Below are 21,902 nucleotides of genomic sequence, written 5' to 3' on the forward strand. Positions count from 1 at the left end.
CTGCTGCCCAGCCCACCCCTCTGCCTGCTGGAGCACTTCGGGCTCCCCAGGGAGTGGCTGCAGCAGCTCTGGAGAGCCCCAGCCCCAGGCAGCAGCGTCTGGATGTGTTTTTCTCTGCATTCAGGTGGGCAGCACACCTCCAGGCTTTGGCAGCCGTGGGGTTTTGGTTGGCCAGGGGCTGAGCAGGAACGGGAGAATGGGCCCAGATTCGCTGACCAGAATTCGTGCTTCTCTCCCCGAGCTCGTGGGGCTGCCGGGGTGATGTAACGATGAAAGATAAGCTTGAAATAATCCACGAGAGCTTGAATTGTCTCCCCAGGTCGCCCACGGGTTCCCTCCCGCTTGTCGTGCAGCTTCCGAACGGGCAGACCATGCCTGTCCTCCCAGGCCCTCCTGTGCAGATGCCTTCTGTGATATCGGTAAGGGACGCTTCCAGCACGGCTCTGCGAGGCAGAGGAGGGGACGGAGTTTTTCCCCCTGCCAAATACGTGCAGGCAGACCCATTTTGCAAAAATGAAAATGGTTCTCCCCCTCTGTGCAAGATAAGACTTGAAGAGGAGGAGTAGGAGGGGGGGGCCAGCTCTGGCAAGGTAGTAATAACGTGTCGATCACACTAGAGGGCAATAAGTCTGGAAAAAAACAAAGCCATGCCCAGACAGATGGCTCATGCCATTGATCCAGGGCTGGGAACTGTAGGATCCCTGATTAGCTGCCTCCATTTGGAACAGCGTGCCTCAATTGAAACCATTCGAGCTTGCAGGGAACATGTTGGTCTTTGCAGGCCAGGAAAGCCACCCTGGCCCCGCCACCGTGCTAAAGCGCTGCTGGAATATGAGCCTTGCGGGTTGTGCTTTTTTTGCACGCAGAGAATTTTCTGTGGTCCAAAATTCATGAGCAGATTTGCCTGGTGGGTGGCTGGTCGGGCTTCGGAGCGTTTCAGCTCCCTGCCGGGCAGCTTGCGTGAATCCTGCCCGTCCTGCTGGGCACGGCTTTTGGCTTCGGAGGGAGTAATGGCCCAAACCCTCAGCCTCAGGTAACGGGAACGTTGACGTCAAAAGAGGCAGATGCACGGGCAGCTCGGCGTAGCTCGCGGGCACGGAAACATCTTCACACCTCCCTGCTCGCTGGGAACAAGGCTTGCGTTTGTAGAGCTTTGCAGCAGCGTACCTGAGCGGCTTGTGAGCGCAAGTGCAAACCCTGGTGGGTTTTTTTTAGCCTCTGCAGGAGGCTGACCCTGCTCAGGAAGAGGGGATGCTTTTACCCCTGGTGTTGCTGCAGCTCTGCAGCGGAGCTGGGCAGAGAACCAGAGGGGTTCTCGTTCCCTCCCTCTCCGTCTGCATTCGTTTTCTGGTGAGGAAAAACCTTCCAAGGAGAGAAAGGAGGGAGGCTTCGGGCCACCCACCCTTCTCCCTGTCCCGAGCTCCGGGCTGGTGTGGCTTGGGCAATTCTTCAGCAGCCGGCGTGGCCACCAAAGGGGTGGCTGCTGGCCTTCGGTGACAGCAGACGTAACGGATGGCAGCAGTTAAGTGCTGAACGTGCGTCGAGCTTTATAAATGCGCCCGGCTGGGGAGTTATTACGCAGCCACCTCACGGAGCTCGCCACCGAAAGCGGCGCCGCAGCTTCTCACGCCCCTGCGTGTTGCTCCCTCCCCGACAGCTGGCTCGGCCCATGTCCATGGTGCCCAACATTCCTGGTATTCCCGGGCCTCCCATCAACAGCAGCGGCTCCATCTCGCCGTCGGGCCTCCCCGTGCACTCGGAAGCCAAAATGGTAAGTGTCCAAACACACGCCGGGGAGGGCGGCACGTCGACGTCCCTCCATCGTCCCCGGCTCCTCCAGAAAAAGGTGTCTGGAGGCTTTTTCCCCCCCTGGCTTTCCTGAAGAGCTGCTGCTTGCCTGAAGCCCCGCGCAGCCGCCGGAGCGCTGCTTCGCACCGAGAGCAGGTGTTGGAAATGCCAGCAGGAATATTAGACTAATCAGCGCTGGGGCTCTGGCAGGCAGAGCAGGCACACGCTATTGTCGAGACAAACCTCAGCCCCGTCCTAAACACGGCTGTTTTGTAAAGCTGGCGCTTCCAGTTCCAAGGTAACAGATGGGCTGGAGGTGGGCTCGGAGGAGGCAGAGCCAAGAGGAGAGATGCTGTGCTGCAATCCAAGGATCCCGGTAATGGGGTTTGTGTCGACTCCTTAAAAATTCAAAAAAAAATTCCACTGCTGGCTCTTCCACAGCTCGAACTCGGGAGGAAGCAAACCTAAATTTCAGAGCAAAGAGCAACGAAACCCCACGGTTTTGGGTCTGAGATGGGGTGGGGGCATTTGCAGAGCTGCCTCCTAGGGCAGTGCTTGCTCGCCGTTCCCGGTGCGCCCCACGTTGTCGCCGCTCCCTCCCCGCCCTGCTTTGGGTGTCTGCAGGGTTCATGGGCAGAGCTGGGAGTTTAAAATCTTAAACGATGTCTGAGGCCCAAAACGGAGCAGTCCTGCTCCCCTGTGTGTGGCTGCCAAGAGAAGGAACTTGCAAGACATGGCCATGGTCGTGCCTGTGTCCTTCTCCATCCCCTTCCCTCTTCACTCCTGGTGCTCGGAGGCACCTGGGGCTCTGGAGCCCGTGGTCCTGCAGAGCCTGCAGGCTGCGGGTGGGCTGGTGCCAGCTGCAGGAGCAATTTTGGGATTCAGACACCTGCCTGCTCAGGCCTGAGCTGGGCCCTGCAGCCTGCCTTTGGGGCTGGCTCTCATTTGGGATTTGGAGCGGGATAAAACCTTCACGGCACACAGATCACCCCCACTGATGTCCCGTTTTCTCCTTCTCCAGAGGCTGAAGGCCAGCTTGACGGCGTCTTCCTCGCTCAACGGCAGCAACCTGGTGGTGGGCTCGGCCAGCACGATGGTGACCGCGCGCCCGGAGCAGAGTCAGATCCTTGTCCAGCACCCCGACGCCCCCTCCCCAGCTCAGCCACAGGTCTGCTGCTGCTCAGCCTACGTGCTGGGGGGTTCTGGGCTTCAGGGAAAGAGGAGGAAAACCTTGCGGCTTCCTGGCTTGCAGAATGGGTTAAAAACCTTGTTTTTTTTTCACTGCCGCTTCAACACTAATGCTCTCAAACAGCACCAGGCAGAAAACTTCAGCAACGTGTTAATTTGCGTGGCAAGGTCTGGAGTTTCGAAAGAATATTTTGCTCTCTTCTCCCTGCTCAATTACTAGGGTTAAATGCTCCCCTCTTAGGCAATCAACTGCACCGGCTCCTGCCAGCTCACCAAATGCCAGCCCTCCATCAGGATCGCCACCTGCTCTGTCAGTTAGATAGGCTTCCAAAAGTTTAATATCCATATGCTGCCTGACAGCGAGTACCGAAGTGTAACTGCACTCCCCGATGGTGGCAGTGTAATTACAGAGCCCTTGCAGAAGCGCCGCCGAGGCTGTGCCTGCAGGACCCTCTGCCCTCGCCGGCTTTTCCTTTGTTCTCCCGAAATAAAACGGGGAAATTGTGCGGCGCGACGAAATCTTTTCAGCCACTCGCCTCCCAGAGCTTGTGGAGCTGAAGACGTGCAGGGAAAATTCAACCCAAATGAATTTTTAAAGCAAATTGCCCGCTCGGAACTGAGCCCGAACGGAGACCGCGAGCGGGGCCGTGCGTCAGAGCGGGGCCGCGCGCTCCCAGCCCTGCAGCTGGAAGTCGCCCTCCGCCGGCTGACGAGCAGGAGCTGGCTGTGCAGGCACCTCCCCAGTCACACCAAGTTCCTTTTCGAGTCTCCGAAGTGAGATGAGGAGGAAGGCTGTGCCTTTTGCTCTGCCCGTGGTCATTGACCGCATCAGCTCCTCGGCATTGCAGGGAGGAAGCTTCTGCTCTCGGCTACGTGCCATCAGCTGGCCGGGCCCTCAGCATCTCCACGAAGGAGCTTGGCATTTAACTCATTCCCCTGATGTCCTCACATCTTTTGGGATCTCAGGGAGTTCAGGTGGATTCACACCTTAAGCTTACAGAGCAGTTCAGCTCCCCCCTTGCAGCAGGGGCTGCCCGTGGTCCCCCCGCAGCGTGCGAAAGCAACCCCCTTTTTGCTCCAGCTGCAGGATCCGACCTCTTTACCAAACCTAGTGGAAACAACCGGGTTACACCGGGCTGTGTTAGCCACCTGCCTGCCTCAGAGCTTCCTCTCAACATCTCTCTCCCCTCGCCCCCATCTCCAGGTTTCCCCTGCCCAGCCCACGCCCAGCACCGGCGGGCGGCGGAGGCGCACGGTGGACGAAGACCCCGACGAGCGCCGGCAGCGGTTCCTGGAGCGCAACCGTGCCGCCGCGTCCCGCTGCCGGCAGAAACGCAAGCTCTGGGTGTCTTCCTTGGAGAAGAAAGCCGAGGAGCTCACGACCCAGAACATCCAGCTGAGCGTGAGTATGTAACCGGGGAGGCCGAGCGCAGCCGCTCGCCAGCCCGGCGGCGCTGGGACGGTCGCTCCGGTGGGAACGTCTTCCCCGTGCCGCGGAGCCAAGAGGTGTTTGGATGCTGCTCTCTGGAGCAGGATTGCTGCCTCTGAGCCATTTCACTCCCAGCAGCCACGGAGGAGCCCTTCAGTGCTCTTCTTTCTCCCCCATTCCCCTTGCTCTGCCTCTTCGCCCCGTCAAGGCGGCGCTGCGGCACGAGGAGCGGTGCCAGCCTCGGGAGGGGAGCTGGAGGCCTCAGGAAGCAGCTGTATTTACAGAGCTGAGGCCTCTCCTGCGCGAGGAAGAGCTCTCTGCTGGCACAGGGGCGCCAGAAGCAGCCCCAGTTCCCTTCCCTGCACGTCAGACCTGGCAGAGGGGCGAGGAGGGGGCTTAGCAGCTGCAGCCGGGCTGATTTTTAGGGAGAACTTGGGGTTTTCTGGGCTGCACCCCCCGCCTGCCGAGCAGAAATGCAGCAAATCTACAAACACGGGCAGCTGAACGGAATTTCACTTGCAATTAGCCCCCTTGTTAATGCACTCAGCATTGGCCAAGGATTGGTCTGCAAAAAATGGAACTCGTGTCCATTCGGGGCTTTTTCTTCCCCTGGTTGCTGGTGACTCACGCAGCGGGATTTTTTTCAATAGCAGCGATCATGGTATTTTTATTCTCTTCCCAAGATAATTATAGAAGCTGTTTCCTTGGGCAACTTTGAAACACAATTGCCTGACTTTCAGCTGTTTGTCCAAACATTTCAATAGGGGAATAATGTGCTACACAAAGCTCGTAGGGAAGCGGACCTGTTTTCACGGCACAAAGTCAATCTGAAAGGCTCGGGGACTCAGGAAAGGTTATCTTGGAGTTGCAGAGAGAAGGCAGAGAGGACTACAGAGCGGGCTGGGTAACAGTTAACTGCTCTCCTTGGCAGCAGGGAGGCTCTGGGGAGGGAGGATGGCTCTGTGGTTAGCAAAGCCAGAGCACCAAGCACAGCCGCAGATCGCTGGGGCTCTGTGTGAGTTATTCCCTCTGTGCCACCATTCCTCACCTATAAAACACATCATGTTAAAGGTCCAACACCTTCACCTGTCGGACGAAACAGCTAAGGGAGGCTCTGAGGGCTTGGAGGAGCTCTGCTGTTCCCCAGAGCCTGGCATGGCCCGATGTGGTCGTAGCCTGGCTGCTGCCCCAGAGGGACAGGGATGGCCCCAAGCTGATCAGCGTCTGCTCATCTCTGAGCTATGTTCAGCTCTCCCCCATCCCCAGCAGCGTGCTGGACTCAAGCTGTTGGCATTACCAGGAGGGCTTGGGCAAAAATGTGCCCAGGGTTCAGTGGTGGACACCTTGAGGGGCTCTCCTGCTGGTCAGCAGGAACTCTCGGGCATCTCAAAGCAGCTAACAAGCCGTAAGCCTGCAGGGCACGTGAATTATCGTCCTGCTGTTGCTAGAGGCTGCTGGCAGGGCTGTGAGCGATGCAGCCCCCCGTGCTTGTGTTTCCTTCTCAGAACGAAGTCACGCTACTGAGGAACGAAGTTGCTCAACTGAAGCAGCTCCTGCTGGCTCACAAGGACTGCCCCGTCACTGCACTACAGAAGAAAACACAGGGCTATCTCGGTGAGTAGTGGCTTCTGCCGGTCCCTGCTGCCCCTGAAGTAGGTCGAACCAGCAGAAACCTGCATAAGGCACTCAGGAAGGGAGCCTTTATCTCAGCCTCTGCTCCATCACCTCCCTGCTCCTCTGCCTCCTGCTCGGTACGGCCTCGGAGCATCCGTACCGGGAAGGGTCCTGCTGGGGAGGGACCTGCAAATCATCATTTTAACCCGGGATCTTGCAGCCGAGGGGTGAAAGCACTGGGGGAGGAGGCAGTGCATCTCCCTCAGCGTCTCCGTAGCGTGGAGCATTTGACAGAGATCCACGTCTCCGCTCCTCCCTGGCGTGCAGGCCAGCGTCTCTGGCAGGCGGCGTGCCAGGAGCTTGAATTCTCTTTGAAGTTACCAAGTCCTGCTGCTCTGCAAGCAAAGCCAGAGTCAGGAAAGGCCAGACTCTATAAATGACATCATGGGGCTCTGTATCTCGTGCTCTGCAATTCACATCAAATTGCCTTTGGAAGTTAGAAGGCCTCTTTTTATCTTTTTTTTTTTTTTTTCTTTCTTTCTTTCATTTTTTTTTTTTTTTATGCTGCCTATTTCATTATAATCAACCCCGGAGCTAAACATTACGTCTGGCTCCTTCGTGCCTCTCCTGTCATCTCTGCAATAACAGCTCCGCACTGTGGCGTTTGTGCAGAGCCTCTGGAAGATGCTGGTGTCCCCGGGCGTTGCCTGGATAAAGGGGACAAGAGGCAGGGAGAGAAGGAGAAAAAACCCAAAACCAAAGATCTCAGGCAGCGTCCTTAACGCTTGCCTCCTGCTTCCCATCTCCTGGGTCTCTGCAGGGCTCTTCTCCTGCGCAGCGAGGCACAGATACGTGCTGCACGGGGCCTGGCACTGCTGCTTTATTTTCACTCATTACAGGAGCTCAGAGCTTGAGTGATGTGGTCGTGAAAGCCCTCGCTGTCCCCAGCCCTCGCAGACAGGTGTTGGCTCTGCGTATAACGGGGAGAGGCGACGGGATTTTTTTCCTGTTAACCTCCAAAGTTTACAGTTCCTATTATTATTCCTCGCAGCCCGGCTGCTCCAGTAATAGGAATTCGCCACGCAGCTGAATAATAAACACAAAATTCACGCCGCCCTCCCCACGCACCCCCCCCGCCCCCACCCGCTGGCTGCCTTTTTTTATTATTGAGATTTGTGACTAAGCAGCCCCTTAAACCAAAATGCCAGATTCCCTCGATGGAATTACAGCTGCCTCATGTACAGTCGGGTTGTTTTATTCGTAATACCTTGTAAATCTCCTTTTGGGGATGCCAAACTATTATATTGCTCCGCTCGACCTTCTCTCTCACCGCCAAGCCAGTTTTCAGATCTGCTGTGCTGAGCCGCATCCTTCGGCGTGCCAGCAGAGGCCACGCCAAGGTTTCAGGAAGGAAGGTAAAAGGGGAAAGGGGCGCGATATCCACGCACCTGGCGGAAAGCTGAGCCCTCGGCTACGTTTGCCCGTGCCCAGTAAGGCTGCAAACCTCTCCTCTGATTTTCTGGCGTCCTGGGGTTTTACCCTCTCGACGTGGAAGAAGTATCCCGGCTCCTGCCATTATTCTGCTCTGTTAAAGGAAGGTGACCGCATCTTACCCGTAATTCATCTCGCCAAGTGCACAGGAGGGAATTTCCTCCTGACATCTGCGGATAATGAGTGTATACCCCCAAAGAGGAGAGGTCTGATTGCTCTCGCCTTGGCATTTGATAGGTCACAAATTATCCTCCGCCGTAGGAGCCCTGCCTGGGCGCAGGGGGGCTGGTGGTGGGAGAGGATCCAAAGTTTCGGAAAGCTCCGAAAGGGGCGCGGGGGAAGGTCTCTGCTTTTGTTTGCCTCCCGTCCCTCCGATCGTACCCCTGCAAGGCCCCGGAAGAAATGGAGCAAGCCAACAGTTTGTGACGGGCTCTAATTGATTTTAATGTTCTAGAGCACAATAACGAGCAGGCCAGGTGATTTGTGTAAAAAAAAAAAAACGGGCAAACAAACTGCTGGAGTGCCTTTGCAGAAGGGTTTCCGTTGCGCGCGGTCCTGAGCGCTCACCCAACAGATGGTGAGGACGCCGAAGGAACCGTTCCGTCTCTGGGCTAAATGGCCTTGAACCAAGTACCATGCCAGGAAACAAGATGTAGGAGAGTTCATTTGTTATAATGAGGGAAGGGATTTATTACCAGGAAGGTTACGCTGGCTCTGCCATCCTCGGGGCGAAGCCGGCACTTTACGCCTTCCTGGCGTGAATATTGTGAGGTTTGGGGGGGGGTTCTCCGAGGGCCGGGGCCCGCTGGGTCATTACGGCCCGACTAATCAGTTTTATTTCCAGGCCTCGCCCGCTTTTGCCAAACAGCTGCTCTGGCTCAGCCTCAAGGGGTGCCCGATTTGGTGGGGGGAGCCGTGGTTCCTGGAGGGATCGGCCCCTCTATTCCGGGCTGCTTTGGCTAAAAAAGGGGAGCGTTAAGTAAAACCCAACCGATTTCTGCCCCTGCAGCAGCAGCAGAAGCCTCCCATCCCATCACCTCTCCCTTGCCACCAGGATCGGCATGCAGAGCCTCTCTCTAACCACTTTTTTTTTCTCCTTTCCCCTCCTTTTCCTCGAGCAGAAAGCCCGAAGGAGAGCTCGGAGCCCACCGGCTCCCCGGCTCCCGTCATCCAGCACAGCTCCGTCACCGCCTCCCCCAACGGGCTCAGCGTCCGCTCGGCGGCCGAGGCCGTGGCCACCTCGGTGCTCACGCAGATGGCGAGCCAAAGGACAGAACTGGCCGTGCCGCTGCAGCCCCACGTCATCATGGCCCCACAGTCGCAGTCTGCCGGCAGATGATGGCGCAGCCCCCGCGCGGGACACGGAGCGAAGCAAAGCGCGGACTCTGGCCGTCCCCGAGTCCCCGAGCGGTGGGGACGGAGATGGATTTTTTTTTTTTTTCTTTTATTTTTTTTTTTTTTTTAAAGTGAGTTAAGGGCAGCTATATGGCGCTTCTGACACTGCGTAGCCTGGACAGATCCCGGCCCCGAACCGCTGCCGTGCGCGCCCGACCCGTCCCCGCCGGGCGGCTTCGCACCGAGCGCGTTCTCGAGCCTCCGGCACCGTGCGGAGCCACCCGGACACGCGGAGCCTCACTTTGAAAGCACCTCGGATGGTTTGCTTTCAGCTCTCAGTTCCATTAACACTAAATCTCCGTGCTCGGCGGATCCCCGTGGCGCTCTCACTCGTCCCAGTGCCCCCCCCTCCCCGTTCCCTCGCCCTCCGCTCTCAGCAAAGGAAAACGCAGCTCCTGGGAGGCTGTGACATTTAGTCGTGCTGTCAGTGTATTTTATTTTTAACAGCATGCTGCTTCCAGGCATCTGCTCTCCCCCCACCACCACCACCACCACTCTAGCTACCTGAAACATTGCACCTTCGGACGAGGAAGCCTCCTTGAGCTCCGAGGTTAAAGGGATCGAGGTCGCTCTCCTCGCGGGAACTCGCAAGATGCCGGCGACACTTTTGGAGCACGCTGACGTTACCGGAGCCGAACCCCTGCAAACCACCGGTCGCTCGTGCTGCCCCGGGAGGTGTCCCCGGGCCTCTCCAGCAGCATGGACAGGCACCGGCTGCTCTAGCAGCACCGGGGCTGCTCTTGCTCTTCCTTACGGTAACGTGGCGCCGACTGCGCCTTCAGGGACCTGCGGGGACCTGCGGGGACCCACACAGCCGGGAGGTACGCGAACGGAGGAGCTGCCCCAGCTCCGGTGATAATGTGAGCCCCAGAATTCGTCACTGCTCGTCTCAGCCCCACTGCACGCCTTAGAGAACAAATCCCTCCGGTTCCGAGGATCGTCTCCGTGACACGTAACCTTAAGAATGGTGGCCTTAAATCGTGGATCGTTGCCTGTTCCGAGGGGAGGGAGCGCCCGGCGGTGTTTCTGTTTGCCTGGCCTTTACCTCTTCGTCACGATTGTCTTCTGCTCTTGATGATGGCGCACGAAATGCTTCCGAGCCAGAGCAAATGAAGGATTCGTACTGCTTCCAGGGCAGCCTAACAGCCGGCCTCGATGTTGGGTCTGTGTGCGCTTCCCGGGGCCCTCGCTGGCCCTTGGCAGGTGATGCTTGTGGGCTGGAGTTCGTCTCGTGGAAGCTGGAAGGGGCACTGGGGGTGCTGGGGCTCTTCCAAGAACCCTCCTCAAAGCTCGTCAGCCCTCGGTCTTCCTGGCCTCCCCCTTGGGGGGGGGTCTCTCCCTGCCGGACCCCTTCGCCCCCCTCCTCACCCGAGCTCCCGCCCGCCTCAGGTCGCACTCGCCACTTTTTGAGCCAAGTTGGTTTGTCAAAGCGATTCGTCCCTTTGGCTTTCCTGCACTTGGAAGGTCCCCAGGGACAGCAAAACCCAAAGCAAAGCGCCCGGCCCCGTTACGGCCGGGCAGGGCGGGTGGTTTGGTTTGCCCACGGATGGGCTCTGTCTTCTCCCCTCTCTTTTTCGGCTTCTCCTCGCCCTTTCTCAGCAGTGCCAGCTCCAGCTCCTGGGCTCGGTTTCGGTTTTTTCCACCGCTGCTCTCACTCCCTGCTTTGTCCTGCTCGTCTCGTGCTTCGCTGGCCTCAACCACTGCCCTTCTGCTTCAGACCCCGCAGCAGCCCCCAGCTCCCCCCTTGTTTCCCTAACGCTCTTTCTGCAGGGATTTTGCCCGCAGACGGGTGTCGTGGCTCTCACTGCCCCAAAAGGCCGTGTTTTTGCGGTGAGATCGAGCTGTGAGCGGGGCCCACGGGGTTTTCAGCAGGGTCCATGGGGTTTTCAGCAGGTCCCACATCCCCACGGGAAGGATTGGGGTCAGGTGAAGCAGCCCCTTCCCTGTGCCCCATCCTGCCAAAACCTGCGCTGGATTTTGGGCAGCGTTGAGCGAAAGCGTCTCCCTTCGCCCAGGGGTAGCAGGCATGACAAAAACGTCTTGTAATGACAAAAAACGTCTTGTAATGACAAAAATGTCTTGTAAAACATTGGCTTCGTCGCCCAGCTGGGCCCCTGCCCCTCGGTGCGCAGCGCCTTGGAGCTGCTGACTGCGGCTCGCCAGCTCCTCCTAGGCTGCAGAGAGGGCTCAGCGCTGCGGCGCCGTCCAGGAACGGCATCAGTCCAAGCCTTGAAGAGCAGGGAAAGGAGGAATTGAGGCAAGGAGCAGCCGGGGGCCTCGCCACGGGCTGGTGGGGTTGGCAGGAGGGAGCACAGAGCGGTGCTGGGGGGCTGCGAGCCCAGGGCAGCGCTGGCGTCGGGTGCAGAAGCATCCCCGACCCCCAAATTTTCCCTTTAGGGACTCGAAGTGACCCGGCTCAGACAAAAAGCACGTGGTGAGGGCAGAGCTGGGAGCTCGCAGCTCGCTTGGAACTTGCTCACGTCCCACAGGAGGGCTTTCCCCCCCCACCAGTGACCACCCCAACCCCTGAAATCCCGGCCTCGTGGCATCACCGGACACCCCCGGGTCGCTCAGACCTGGCAGGTGAGGCGGGGGCCCTGCAGATTTTCTCCCTGTGCCTCCCCACTTTGCTGCCCAGCTCCAGCATCTCCCCACCCCAGCTCCCCTCCACGCGCAGTGCCTTGAACAGACCCAGAAAGCCATGAAAAAAAAAGAAAAGGTTGTAAAGCTCCAGACCTGGGCAGCAATCATCAGGGAACAAGTTTGTGATGAGACCTTAACATTTGTGTTGTTTTTTCATTTAATTACCAGGGTTGCAGCCGTCCTGTGCCCCTTCAGGTGCGGTACCCTGGTACTTGTACCCTGCGGAGCTCAGCCGTGCCCAGGGCAGGTCCTGGAGCAGGTTCCAGGTCCTGGTTTGTGACAGTGTCCCCGGCTGCAGGGAGGGACAAAGCTGAATCCTCCCACCGCAGGCAAGCTGAGCTCCTCAGGAGGAAGGTAGCCAAAAAATCCAGCGTGATCTTTAGCTAAAACATCTCCCCAAGCAGTGGGGCAAGGCTCCGTTCCCATCCTGCTGCGATGGGCGGGCATCCCAAGCCATAAATTTGGGGCACAACGGAGAGGTTCATCACTTCTTAGGGCTGCAAAAGGTGCCCAGCAGAGCTCGATGTCACGAACCCGGGCTGCCGGTCACATTTCCAGCACGAGGGTCAGGGTTGGTTGTAGGGGTTTTTTTTAAGAGTTGTGGGTGTTTGTTTTTTTTTAAGAGATGACCATTTCCAGGGTCTTTGGAGAAACGGGTACACGGAGAGCAAGTTTTTCCCCCCCGTGCTTTTCCAGTACCTCCGTGCTGATGGAGCGGCTGCGTGAGGACGCGTTGGGCTGCCTAATTAATTAATTAAAACCTGGCTGCCAAAAAGCAGGAGGGCAGCGTGGTTTTGTAACCCGGAGCCAAGCAGCCTGCTGAGCTGAACCGCTGCTGGGCTCAGCCCCTTTGTAACCGCATCGCTTGGAGGCGCTTTGTTCCCTGGGGTAGCGTGACGGTAGCTGGAGGGGATGTGCAGGGGTTTTGGGGGGATTTGGGGGATTTTTCGGCTGGGAGGACGGACTTTGTGGCAAGTCAGTGGCCTTTGGTGACAGGGGGTCCCCCCGTGTGGACAGGCAAGGGAAGAGCTGGCGTCTCCTCACCCTCCTGGTTCAGCTCTTGCACAGAGACAGCTTCAGGAGGGGGTGAGAACCCAAATTCTGCCCCAGGGCCGGAGCTCTGGCCTCCACCCGGGGGCCGGCAGCCCCCCGAGCGCGTGCACCTTCCCCTGCCAGCCCCCGGCCGTGGTGCCTTAAAAATAAACAGCTTTGTGCCCCTTCAGTCTCACGCATTGCCCCCAACCCCAGCTTTGCAGCAGCGTTTTTGGGCCCCCCCCCGGGATCTCCAGCCCCCACCTGGGGCCGAATGGGGTTCAGCTGGTGATGGGGTGGGGGCAGCCGGCGGGGCTCGGGGCCTTTTTCCTCCCAAACCCCCCCCCGTGTCTTCCTGCTCAGGGCCGGAGCCGAGGGCTCAGACGGGAATTGGGTTGGTTTTGGCCCCGTTTGTTCGGTTTCCCCCCCAAATTTCGTGCACGCGGGGACGGTGGCGACACCGCAGCCCCCAGCCCCGTGCCAGGAGGTGCCCGCGGGACCCGTCCCCACCCTGAGCTGCTTCGCAGGGCGAGCGCTGACGATCACGAAGGGAAAAAGCCAAGAAAAAGGAAAACACCCCCTTGCCCCCCCACCCCAAAAAAAAGAAAAAAAAAAAAGCGTACCCCGAGGGTGTAGTATCTATAAAGAAATGCATATCTACGAGTATATACAGACCTATATAGACATATAGCAACGTCCTGAACGGATGCGCAGCTCCTTATGCAACGAAATGGTTTTTCCCCCCCCCCCCCATAGCCCCCCCAAGGGCCCCCCCCCAGGGACGCCCCCGCAGGGGCTCCTGTGAGCGGGTCCTCACAGCCCCCCGCGGGGACCCAGGGACCGGGGTGGGGGGGTGGGAGGGGGGGGTGGCCGGGAGGTGGGGGGGGACACGGTGGGGGGGGGACACGTCCCCGCCTGCCCCCTCGTACCAAACATGTAATGTGCCTTTTATTTATGCTGCAGATATAACATTAAAATATTACCGAGGAGATGGTGGCTGCCGCCCCCTGCTTGGGGACAACCGCGGTGTCACCCTGGGGGGGGGACACACGGGGTGCGGGGGGGGGAGGGACACCCCCTTGGGCATCACCTGTAAGGGGAGGGGGACGCTTGGGGATGGCACTTGGCTGTCACAGCTGCCTGAGGGGGGGGGGACACTGCTTGGGTGGCAGCCGGGTGCCACCATCGGGCCCCCCCCCTAGGTGGGGACCCCCCCGCCTCGATGGGTTGGGGTCCAGCAGTGTCACCGTCCCTCCCCGGTGGCACTTTTTAGGTGACCTCGGGGACGGCCCTCGGGTGGGCGCCGCCTCCCCAGCCTGGGGTGCGTGGGTGGGGGGTGTGGGGGGGTGAACAACCGCCCTGCCCCCTCCCCTACCCCCCAGAAAGGGAATTTTTGGGGCGAATTCAGCCGGATCGGGGCCGGAGGGGGAGCGGCGCAGCGGGGGCCGCCCCGTCGGGGCTGCAGGAGCGCGGCGGGGCCACGGGATGGCGGCAGAGAGCGGCCGGGGGGGGGGCCGGGGGGGGCCAGGGTCGGGGTCGGGGTCGAGGGGGGGTCCGGGAGGGACCCGGGGCAGCTCCGGGACCGGGGGGGGGGGGCGTCTGGGGCCGGGAACCGAGGGCTGGGGGCCGCCGCTTCCCCTGTGTCCCCCCCCCCACCTCAAAGCCCGTCCCGTCTCAGCCCGTCCCCGGCGGCGGCGGCTGTCGCGGCTGCTAAATGACTTTAATTAGCGGCGGGGCCGGGATTGATCCCCGCCATCCTCCCCCCCCCCAGGTCCCCCGGGACCCCCCCGGGCCGTCCTCGAGCCCCGGTCCCTCTATAAGAAGCGGCGAAGCGGGGTGAGGGGGGGGCGCAGCGGCGATGGCAGCGCGCTCGGCGGCGGCTCTGCTGCTGCTGCTGCTGCTGGGGGGGGTCCTGCCCCCCACCCGCTCCTGTCCCGGTACCCCCGGTGCCCCCGGTGCCCCCGGTGCCCCCGGTGGCGGCCCCGAGCCCCTCCCGGGGACCCCCGGCCCCGCCGCGCTGGGGGCGCTGCTCCGCTCCCTGCAGCGCCCCGGCCGCAGCCCGGCCCCGCTCCTGCAGCCCCCGAGGTGAGATGGGGGGGTCCCGGGGGGGGGGTCCTGGGTTGGGGGACACCGGGGAGGACCGGGGGGCACCGGGGGGAACCGGGGGGGACCGGGGGGTGGGGGTAGGAAAAGGACGAGGGGTCCCGGTGGTGTCCGTCTGTCCGTCTGTGTGCTGTGTCTGTCCCCGTCGGTGCCCCCCCGCCCCGCCGTGTGTGTCCCCATCGGTCCCCCAGGTTGTTCCCTGTCTGTCTGTCTGTCCAGCCCGATGTCCGTCTGTCCCTGCCTGCCCTCCTGGCCCCGTCCCTGGCACGGAGTTTGTCCCCTCCCGTCCGTCCGTCCGTCCCCTACATTGTCTGTCCCTGTCCCCTTCCGTCTGTCTGTCCCTGTCCCCTCCTGTCCGTCCATCCCCTACATTGTCCCTGTTCCCTTCTGTCTGTCCCCTTCCATCTGTCCAACCCCGTCCCCTTCCGTCCATCCGTCCCTGTCCCCTTCTGTCCGTCTGTCCCTGTCCCCTTCTGTCTGTCCCCTTCCGTCCATCCATCCCCATCCCCTTCTGTCCGTCTGTCCCTCTCCGTCCCCATCCCTCTCCTTTTATCCCTCTGTCCCCAGCCGCTCTCCCGTCACCCTCTGTACCTGTGCCCCCCGTCCGTCTGTCCGCGTCCCTGTCCGTCTGTCCCCCTGTCCATCCCCCTGTCCGTCCGTCTGTCCCCCCGGCGGGTACCAGCGGCTGCTCCCTCCCCTCCCGTCCAGGTTTCCCCGGGGGCCGGGGGCCCTGGCCCGGCTCAGCCCCCGCAGCTGGGACCCTCCAACAGCCCCGTTCTGGACCATGGCGACCCCGCAGCGCTTCGGCCGCCGCCGCTGAGCGTCCGTCCGTCCGTCCGTCCGTCTGTCCATCCGTCCGTCTGTCCATCCATCCATCCTTCCGTCCATCCGTCTGTCCGTCCGTCCGTGGGGCTGTGCCAGCGCCGCCGCCCCGTGCCCGTCGCTCCGCAGCCCCCCCCCCAATAAACCGACGCCGCTCAGCCCCCACCGCTTGCCCTGGTGTCACCCCAGAGTCCCCCCCCATTAATTGCGTCCCCCTCCCCAATCCATCCCGCGCCCCCCCCTCCCCAAAAAGACGCCGAGGCGGGGCGGTTACAAACCCCCCAGCTTTATTCCTGGGGGCTGGCTGCTGCCCAGGGACCCGCCTCGCCCGTAGGGAGGGGGGGGGCAAGTTTGTGGTTTTTTTTTTTTTGGGGGGGGGGGGTGTTTCCCCCCCCCCGGCCCTGAGGTCCGTCTGGGGCCTGAGTGTGTCTGTCCGTGCGTCTGTCCGTGCGTCCCAGAGTCCGTCCGGGTGCCCACGGGGGGGGGGCGTCCGTGGGTCCGGGCGTCCGTCTGGGTGTCCGTGGGTGGGGCTGGGCGCCCACCGGGGTGTCCGTCGGTGGCGGCGGAGGGGGGGGGGGGTCCAGGTTTTCTCCGTGAGGGGGGGGGTGGAGGTGGGGGTGGGGGTGGCTGCGGGGCTCCCCCTGGAGCTCCCCGGCTCCGCCTGCGTCTCCCCGTTGGCTCCGGGCGTCCGTGGGTCCGGCCGGGCGTCCGTGGGTCCGTCCAGCCGAGGGTGGCGGGGGGGGGGGGCGCCGAGGGAAGGGTGTGAGGCCGGGGGGGGGGGGTCTCACTTGCCCCCCGCCATGATGCGCAGGTACTGCAGGGCGTTGCGGGCCGCCTGCGAGCGGGCGCCGTCGCGGGAGGGGGCGGCGCCGTGGCACACGGTGGCCGGCTGCGTCGACAGCTCCACCAGGCACTGGTGCAGCCCGCTGAGGCTCAGCGCATCTGGGGGGGGGACAGAGGGGGACAGAGGGGGGCACGGGGGGGCACAGGGGGACACAGGGGACAAAGGGGGACACAGGGGGCACAGGGGACACAGGGGGATAAAGTGGGGCACAGGGGGGCACATGGGGGCACAGGGGGGACAAAGGGGGATAAAGGGGGACACGGGGCACATGGGGGGGCAAAGGGAGGCACAAGGGGACACAGGGGGACAAAGGGGGACAAAGGGGGCACAGGGGACACGGGGGGGTAAAGGGGGACAAAGGGGGAACAAAGGGGACACAGGGGACACGGGGGGATACAGGGGGGCACGAGGGGACACAGGGGGATACAGGGGGACATGGGGGACACGGGGGGACATGGGGACATGGGGGAGCAAAGGGGGGCAAAGGGGGGACAGGGGGACACAGGGGGGCACAGGGGACACAGGGGGGACACAGGGGACACAGGGGGACAAAGGGGACACAGGGGGGCACCGGGGGGCACAGGGGGACATGGGGGGACAAAGGGGACACAGGGGGGCACCGGGGGGCACAGGGGGACATGGGGGGACACAGGGGGACATGGGGGGACAAAGGGGGACACGGGGGGACAAAGGGGACACCGTCAGCCCCTCCCGCAGCACCCAAAGCACCCCAAAGCCTTGGCTGGGGCACCCACGGGTGGCAGGAGGGGATGTGGGGGGGGCGCTCACCGATGTCGAGGTAGCTGATGGCGAAGCTCTGCTCCTCGGAGAGCTCCTGGAGGAGGGCGCAGGCGCCAGCACCCATGGGTGCCAGGGGGTGGCTGCGCAGCTGCAGGATCTTCTCGCCCGCCGAGTTGCGCAGCGAGTCCCAGGTGCAGCCGGCGGCACGGCCCCGCAGCCCCTCCAGCCGGGGGCCAGCCTGGGGGGACAAATTTGGGGGGGCTCAGGGGCCGCAGGGACCCCCCCCGCGGGGACGGACGTGGCGTGGGGAGGGGTCCCTAAATGTGGGGATGCTTTTGGGGCACTTTTTGGGGTCTCCGGATCGGGGCTTGCCAGGGATATGGGGGCTGCCGGGACACCCAGGCAGGGCGCCCCCCCGCCATGGGGATATTGGGGTTTGGGTTCTGTGCCCCACTCAGGGTGTCCTGGGGGGGTTCCGTGCCCCCCTTGGGGTGTCCACACTCCCCCCCATGTCCCCATTATCCCCTTGGGGTGTCCATGCTCCCCCCCCATGACCCCACTAACCCCTCGGGGTGTCTTGGGGGGGTTCCGTGTCCCCGTTGGGAGTGTCCATATTCCCCCCCAATATCCCCATTAACCCCTCGGGGTGTCCATATTCCCCCCCCACGACCCCATTTAACCCCTCGGGGTGTCCTTCCCCCCCCCCATGACCCCATTATCCCCTTGGGGTGTCCACGTTCCCCCCCCCCATGTCCCCATTATCCCCTCAGGGTGTCCTTTTCCCCCCCCCCATGACCCCATTATCCCCTTGGGGTGTCCATATTCCCCCCCCATGTCCCCATTAACCCCTTGGGATGTCCACGTTCCCCCCCCCATGACCCCATTAACCCCTCGGGGTGTCCATATTCCCCCCCCACGACCCCATTAACCCCTCGGGGTGTCCCGGGGGGGTGTCCCACACCCCGTACCATGCAGAACTGATCCTCCTCCACCTCGGCCTCGCTGCCCTCCCGCGGCTCCATGGGCACGTTGTGGATCCTCACCAGCATCTTGGCGGCCGCGTTGCGCTTCGCCAGCTTCTTGGAGGTGCCGCTGCCTGCAGGGGGGGGGTCACACCGTGAGCCTGCGTCCCATGGACCCCCCCCCAGGCCTTTTGGGGTCCCCCCCCGGCCCCGTACCGATCTCCACGAAGCGCTCGACCCGGCAGGTCATGGTGAACTCCTTGCGGTGCGCCGGCCCCGACTCCTGCGTCACCGTGTACTCGGGCAGGCGCCAGCCCTTCTGCACCACCAGCTCCTGGGGGGGGGGCACGGGGGGGGCACGGGGAAAGGGTTAGGGTTGGGTACGGGCACGGGTGAACCTCAAAACGGGGAGAAATTGACCCAAAAAAGGGGTTGCGGTCTTGAAAATGGGAGAGGGTGCAGCTGAAATAGGGGCAGATGGGGTGAAAATGGGCACGGGGGCACCAGGGGGGGGCAGCGAGGCTCGGGGGGTCACACGCGCACCCAAATGGGAATGGGCAGCACCAAAAGGGTCCCCCCCCAACCCCAAAGTGGTCCCAAACAAGGATGGCTGGCCCCAAATCTGCTCCTCACACCCAGATGGATGCGGTCGCTCACCAAAATGGGGATAACTGGTCTCAAAGTGGGGGTAACCGGTCCCAAATGGGGATAACTGGCTCCAAAATGGGGATACATGGTCCCAAAATGGGGATAAACAATCCCAAATGGGGATAACTGGTCTCAAAGTGGGGATAACCAGTCCCAAATGGGGAAAACTAGTCCCAAAATGGGGATAACCAGTCCCAAAATGAGGAAAACAAGTCCCAAATGGGGATAACCGGTCCCAAAACGAGGATAACCGGTCCCAAAATGAGGGTAACCAGTCCCAAAATGGGGGTAGCCAACCCCTAACGGGCCAAACCCCAGCCCCAAACGAGCCCCCCCCCAAATATCCACGGTCACAACCAAACTAGGACCGCCCCCCCAAAACGGGGACACCCAGCCCTGAAAGGAGCCCCCCCACACACCCTAAAACAGCCCCCAGCAGGGCTGGCAGCCCCCAGAAAGCCCCCCCCGACCCCAAAATTCCCCCCCACCCCCCAGCACCCACCTGCAGAGCCCCCACGGGGTTACACTCCGACTGGGGGGGGGGCACGGGCGCCTTTGCCTCCAGGGGGGTGCCCCTACGAGGGGCAGAGGGGTATGGGGTCAGGGGGGGGGCAGCCCTAAACCCCCCCCCAAACCACTCACCCCCAGTTTGGGGGGGTTCGGAAGGGTCTGGGGGTGCAGGGGGATGGGGGGGGGGGGGCTCTGGGTGCCCCCCGTCCCCTCACCTGGGTGAAGGGGGGGGCACGGCGGGGGGCGGGGGGGCGGCGGCGGGGCCGGGCTCCACGGGGGGGTCTGGGGGGAAAGGAGAGCTTGGGAACAGAAGGCGACACGTTAACGGCCGAGCCGGCCCCCCCCGAACCCCGAACCCCCCCCCGTGTACCCCAAATCCCCCCCCAGGCACCCCAAAACTTACCCAGGGACCCCAAAACCCTCCCAGGGAACCCAAAACCCACCCAGGGACCCTCACAACCCCCCCCCCGGCAACCCCAGGGACCCCCAAAACCCCACAGGGGCACTTACAAACCCCCCCAAGCACCCCCAACCCCCCCCAGACACCCCAAAACCCACCCAGACACCCCAAAACCCACTCAGGGACCCTCACAACCCCCCCCAGGCAACCACAGGGACCCCCAAACCCCCCCCGGGGCACTTACAACCGCCCCAGAGACCCCCAAACCCCCCCAGGCACCCCCAAACTCCCTTCAGGTGCCCCCAAACCCCCCCCTAGAAACCCCCAAACCCTCCCAGCGCCCCCAAACCCCCTCCAGCACCCCCCAAAACCCCTCTTGGGCACCCCAACCCCCCCCAAAGCCCCCCAACCCCCCCCAGCCCCTTTTTGGACACCCCAAATCCCCTCCCCATTTGCTCAGCACCCCTTGGGCACCCCCAAACCCCCCCAAACCTCCCCCCAACCCCTTCATGGACACCCCAAATCCCCACCCCATTAGCCCAGCACCCCCAAAGGACCCCAAACCCCCCCCCAGCCTCTTCCTGGACACCCCCAAACCCCCAAAGCCCCCCCAAAAACCCCACAACCCCTTCCTGGACACCCCCAAATCCCCTCCCCATTTGCTCAACACCCCCAAACCCCGCACCCCGACCCCCCTCCAGCCTTTTGGGGTGCCCCCCCCCAACCTGGGCTCCTCGGGGGCGCTGGGCTCCAGCATGTCCCCCCCCTTGAGCAGTTTTAGGGCCACCTCGGCCGCTTTGTGCTTCGCCGCCTTCTTGCTGGGTCCCTGCCCTATAGGGAGGGGGACACGGGGGGGGGGGGTGGGCTTGTTTTTGGGGCCCCCCAAACCCTCTCGCACCCCAGTTATGGGGTGGGGCAGCGGGGGAGCCCCGGAAACCAGGGGAAATGGGATGGGGGGGCCCTAAATTGAGTATGGGGGAGGGGAAGGGTGCTGTGGGGCGATGTGGGGAGTTGTGGGGTGCTGTGGGGTGCTGGGGGTGCCATGGGGCTCTGTGGGGTGCTATGGGGCACTGTGGGGTGCCATAGGGTGCTGTGGGGAGTTGTGGGGTGCCATGGGGTGCTGGGGGGTCCTGGGGGACTCCATGGAGTGCTGTGGGGCTCTGTGGGGTAACATGGGAGTTTTGGGGTGCTGTGGGGTGCCAGGGGGTGCTGTGGGGTGCCGTGGGGCTCCATGGGGTGCTGTGGAGCACCGTGGAACACCATGGAGTGCTGTGGGGCTCTGTGGGGTTCTAAGGGGTGCCATGAGGTTCTGTGGGGCTTTATGGGGTGCTGTGGGGTTCTATGGGGTGCCATGAGGTTCTGTGGGGCTCTGTGGTACACTGTGGGGTTCTGTGGGGCGCCACAGGGCTTTGTGGGGTTCTGTGGGGTTCCGTGGGGCTCTGTGGGGTTCTACGGGGTGCCATGAGGTTCTGTGGGGTTCTGTGGGGCTCTATGGGGTGCCATGAGGTTCTGTGGGGTTCCGTGGGGCTCTATGGGGTTTTGTGGAGTTCTGTGGGGCGCCATGGGGCTCTGTGGGGTTCCATGAGGTTCTGTGGGGCACTGTGGGGCTTTATGGGGTGCTGTGGGGTTCTATGGGGTGCCGTGAGGTTCTGTGGGGCTTTGTGGGGCTCTGTGGGGTCCTGTGAAGCTCTGTGGGACTCTATGGGCTCTGTGGGGTTCCGTGGGGTTCCATGGCCACCCACCGGTGCAGCTGACGTCCCCGACGGTGACGCGGAAGGTGAAGTTGGGCTGGTGGGCCTGGCCCTCGGCCTTCAGCAGGTCGTAGCCCGGGGTGCGCCCTATGCGCGTGCCATACTCCTGCAGCAGGCTGATGGGCGTCTTCCCGGGGCTGGAGGCCAGCATCTGCTCCAGGCTGGGGACAGGGCTGCCACCAGGCCCGTCAGGGGACACGGGAGGGGAGAGGGGCGTGGGGACACGGGGAGGGGGTCTGGGGACACGGGGAGGGGGCTTGGGGGCATGGGGAGGGGGTTTGGGGACACGGGGAGGGGATGGGGGGACAGGGGAGCGGGTTTGGGGGGATTGGGGGTGTGGGGAGGGGGTTTGGGGACACGGGGAGGGGTTTTGGGGACATGGGGAGAGGGTTTGGGGGCACGGGGAGGGGGGTGGGGGACAGGGGAGGGGGTTTGGGGGCGTGGGGATGGGGTGGCAGCGCTTGGGGACATGGGGACGGGGCCTTGGGGACATGGGGACAAGGCTGGTGAGATGGGAGGGGGGTTTGGGGGCATGGGGAGG

The 21,902-nt window shown here is 62.5% G+C and overlaps 2 protein-coding genes across 7 annotated transcripts in view; one reads left to right on the forward strand and one right to left on the reverse strand.

The window, feature by feature from the left end:
• The window catches only part of LOC309888751 (cyclic AMP-dependent transcription factor ATF-7), a 65,016-nt gene extending 52,563 nt beyond the window's left edge, over positions 1 to 12,453 (forward strand). For all 6 annotated transcript variants that reach the window (XM_082781275.1, XM_082781276.1, XM_082781278.1 and 3 more), the window contains 6 exons: positions 320 to 419; positions 1,658 to 1,771; positions 2,810 to 2,956; positions 4,181 to 4,378; positions 5,911 to 6,019; positions 8,632 to 12,453. In XM_082781275.1, coding sequence (XP_082637401.1) covers positions 320 to 419; positions 1,658 to 1,771; positions 2,810 to 2,956; positions 4,181 to 4,378; positions 5,911 to 6,019; positions 8,632 to 8,849 — 886 coding nt within the window. In that variant the 3' untranslated portion in view covers positions 8,850 to 12,453. The remainder of the gene's footprint in view (positions 1 to 319; positions 420 to 1,657; positions 1,772 to 2,809; positions 2,957 to 4,180; positions 4,379 to 5,910; positions 6,020 to 8,631) is intronic.
• A 3,721-nt stretch (positions 12,454 to 16,174) lies between these two features.
• TARBP2 (TARBP2 subunit of RISC loading complex) lies at positions 16,175 to 21,541 on the reverse strand. The gene is made up of 8 exons (XM_082781208.1): positions 21,353 to 21,541; positions 20,336 to 20,441; positions 19,426 to 19,509; positions 19,203 to 19,275; positions 18,269 to 18,386; positions 18,059 to 18,186; positions 17,139 to 17,328; positions 16,175 to 16,447 (listed from the first exon to the last, which is right to left on the reverse strand). Exons 1-8 carry the CDS (start codon positions 21,510 to 21,512, stop codon positions 16,290 to 16,292), a joined length of 1,017 nt encoding a protein of 338 aa, XP_082637334.1. The 5' UTR covers positions 21,513 to 21,541; the 3' UTR covers positions 16,175 to 16,289.
• Positions 21,542 to 21,902: the final 361 nt, after the last annotated feature.

The sequence above is a fragment of the Aythya marila genome (assembly GCF_965140915.1).
Source record: "Aythya marila genome assembly, chromosome: 30".
Lineage (NCBI taxonomy): Eukaryota > Metazoa > Chordata > Aves > Anseriformes > Anatidae > Aythya > Aythya marila.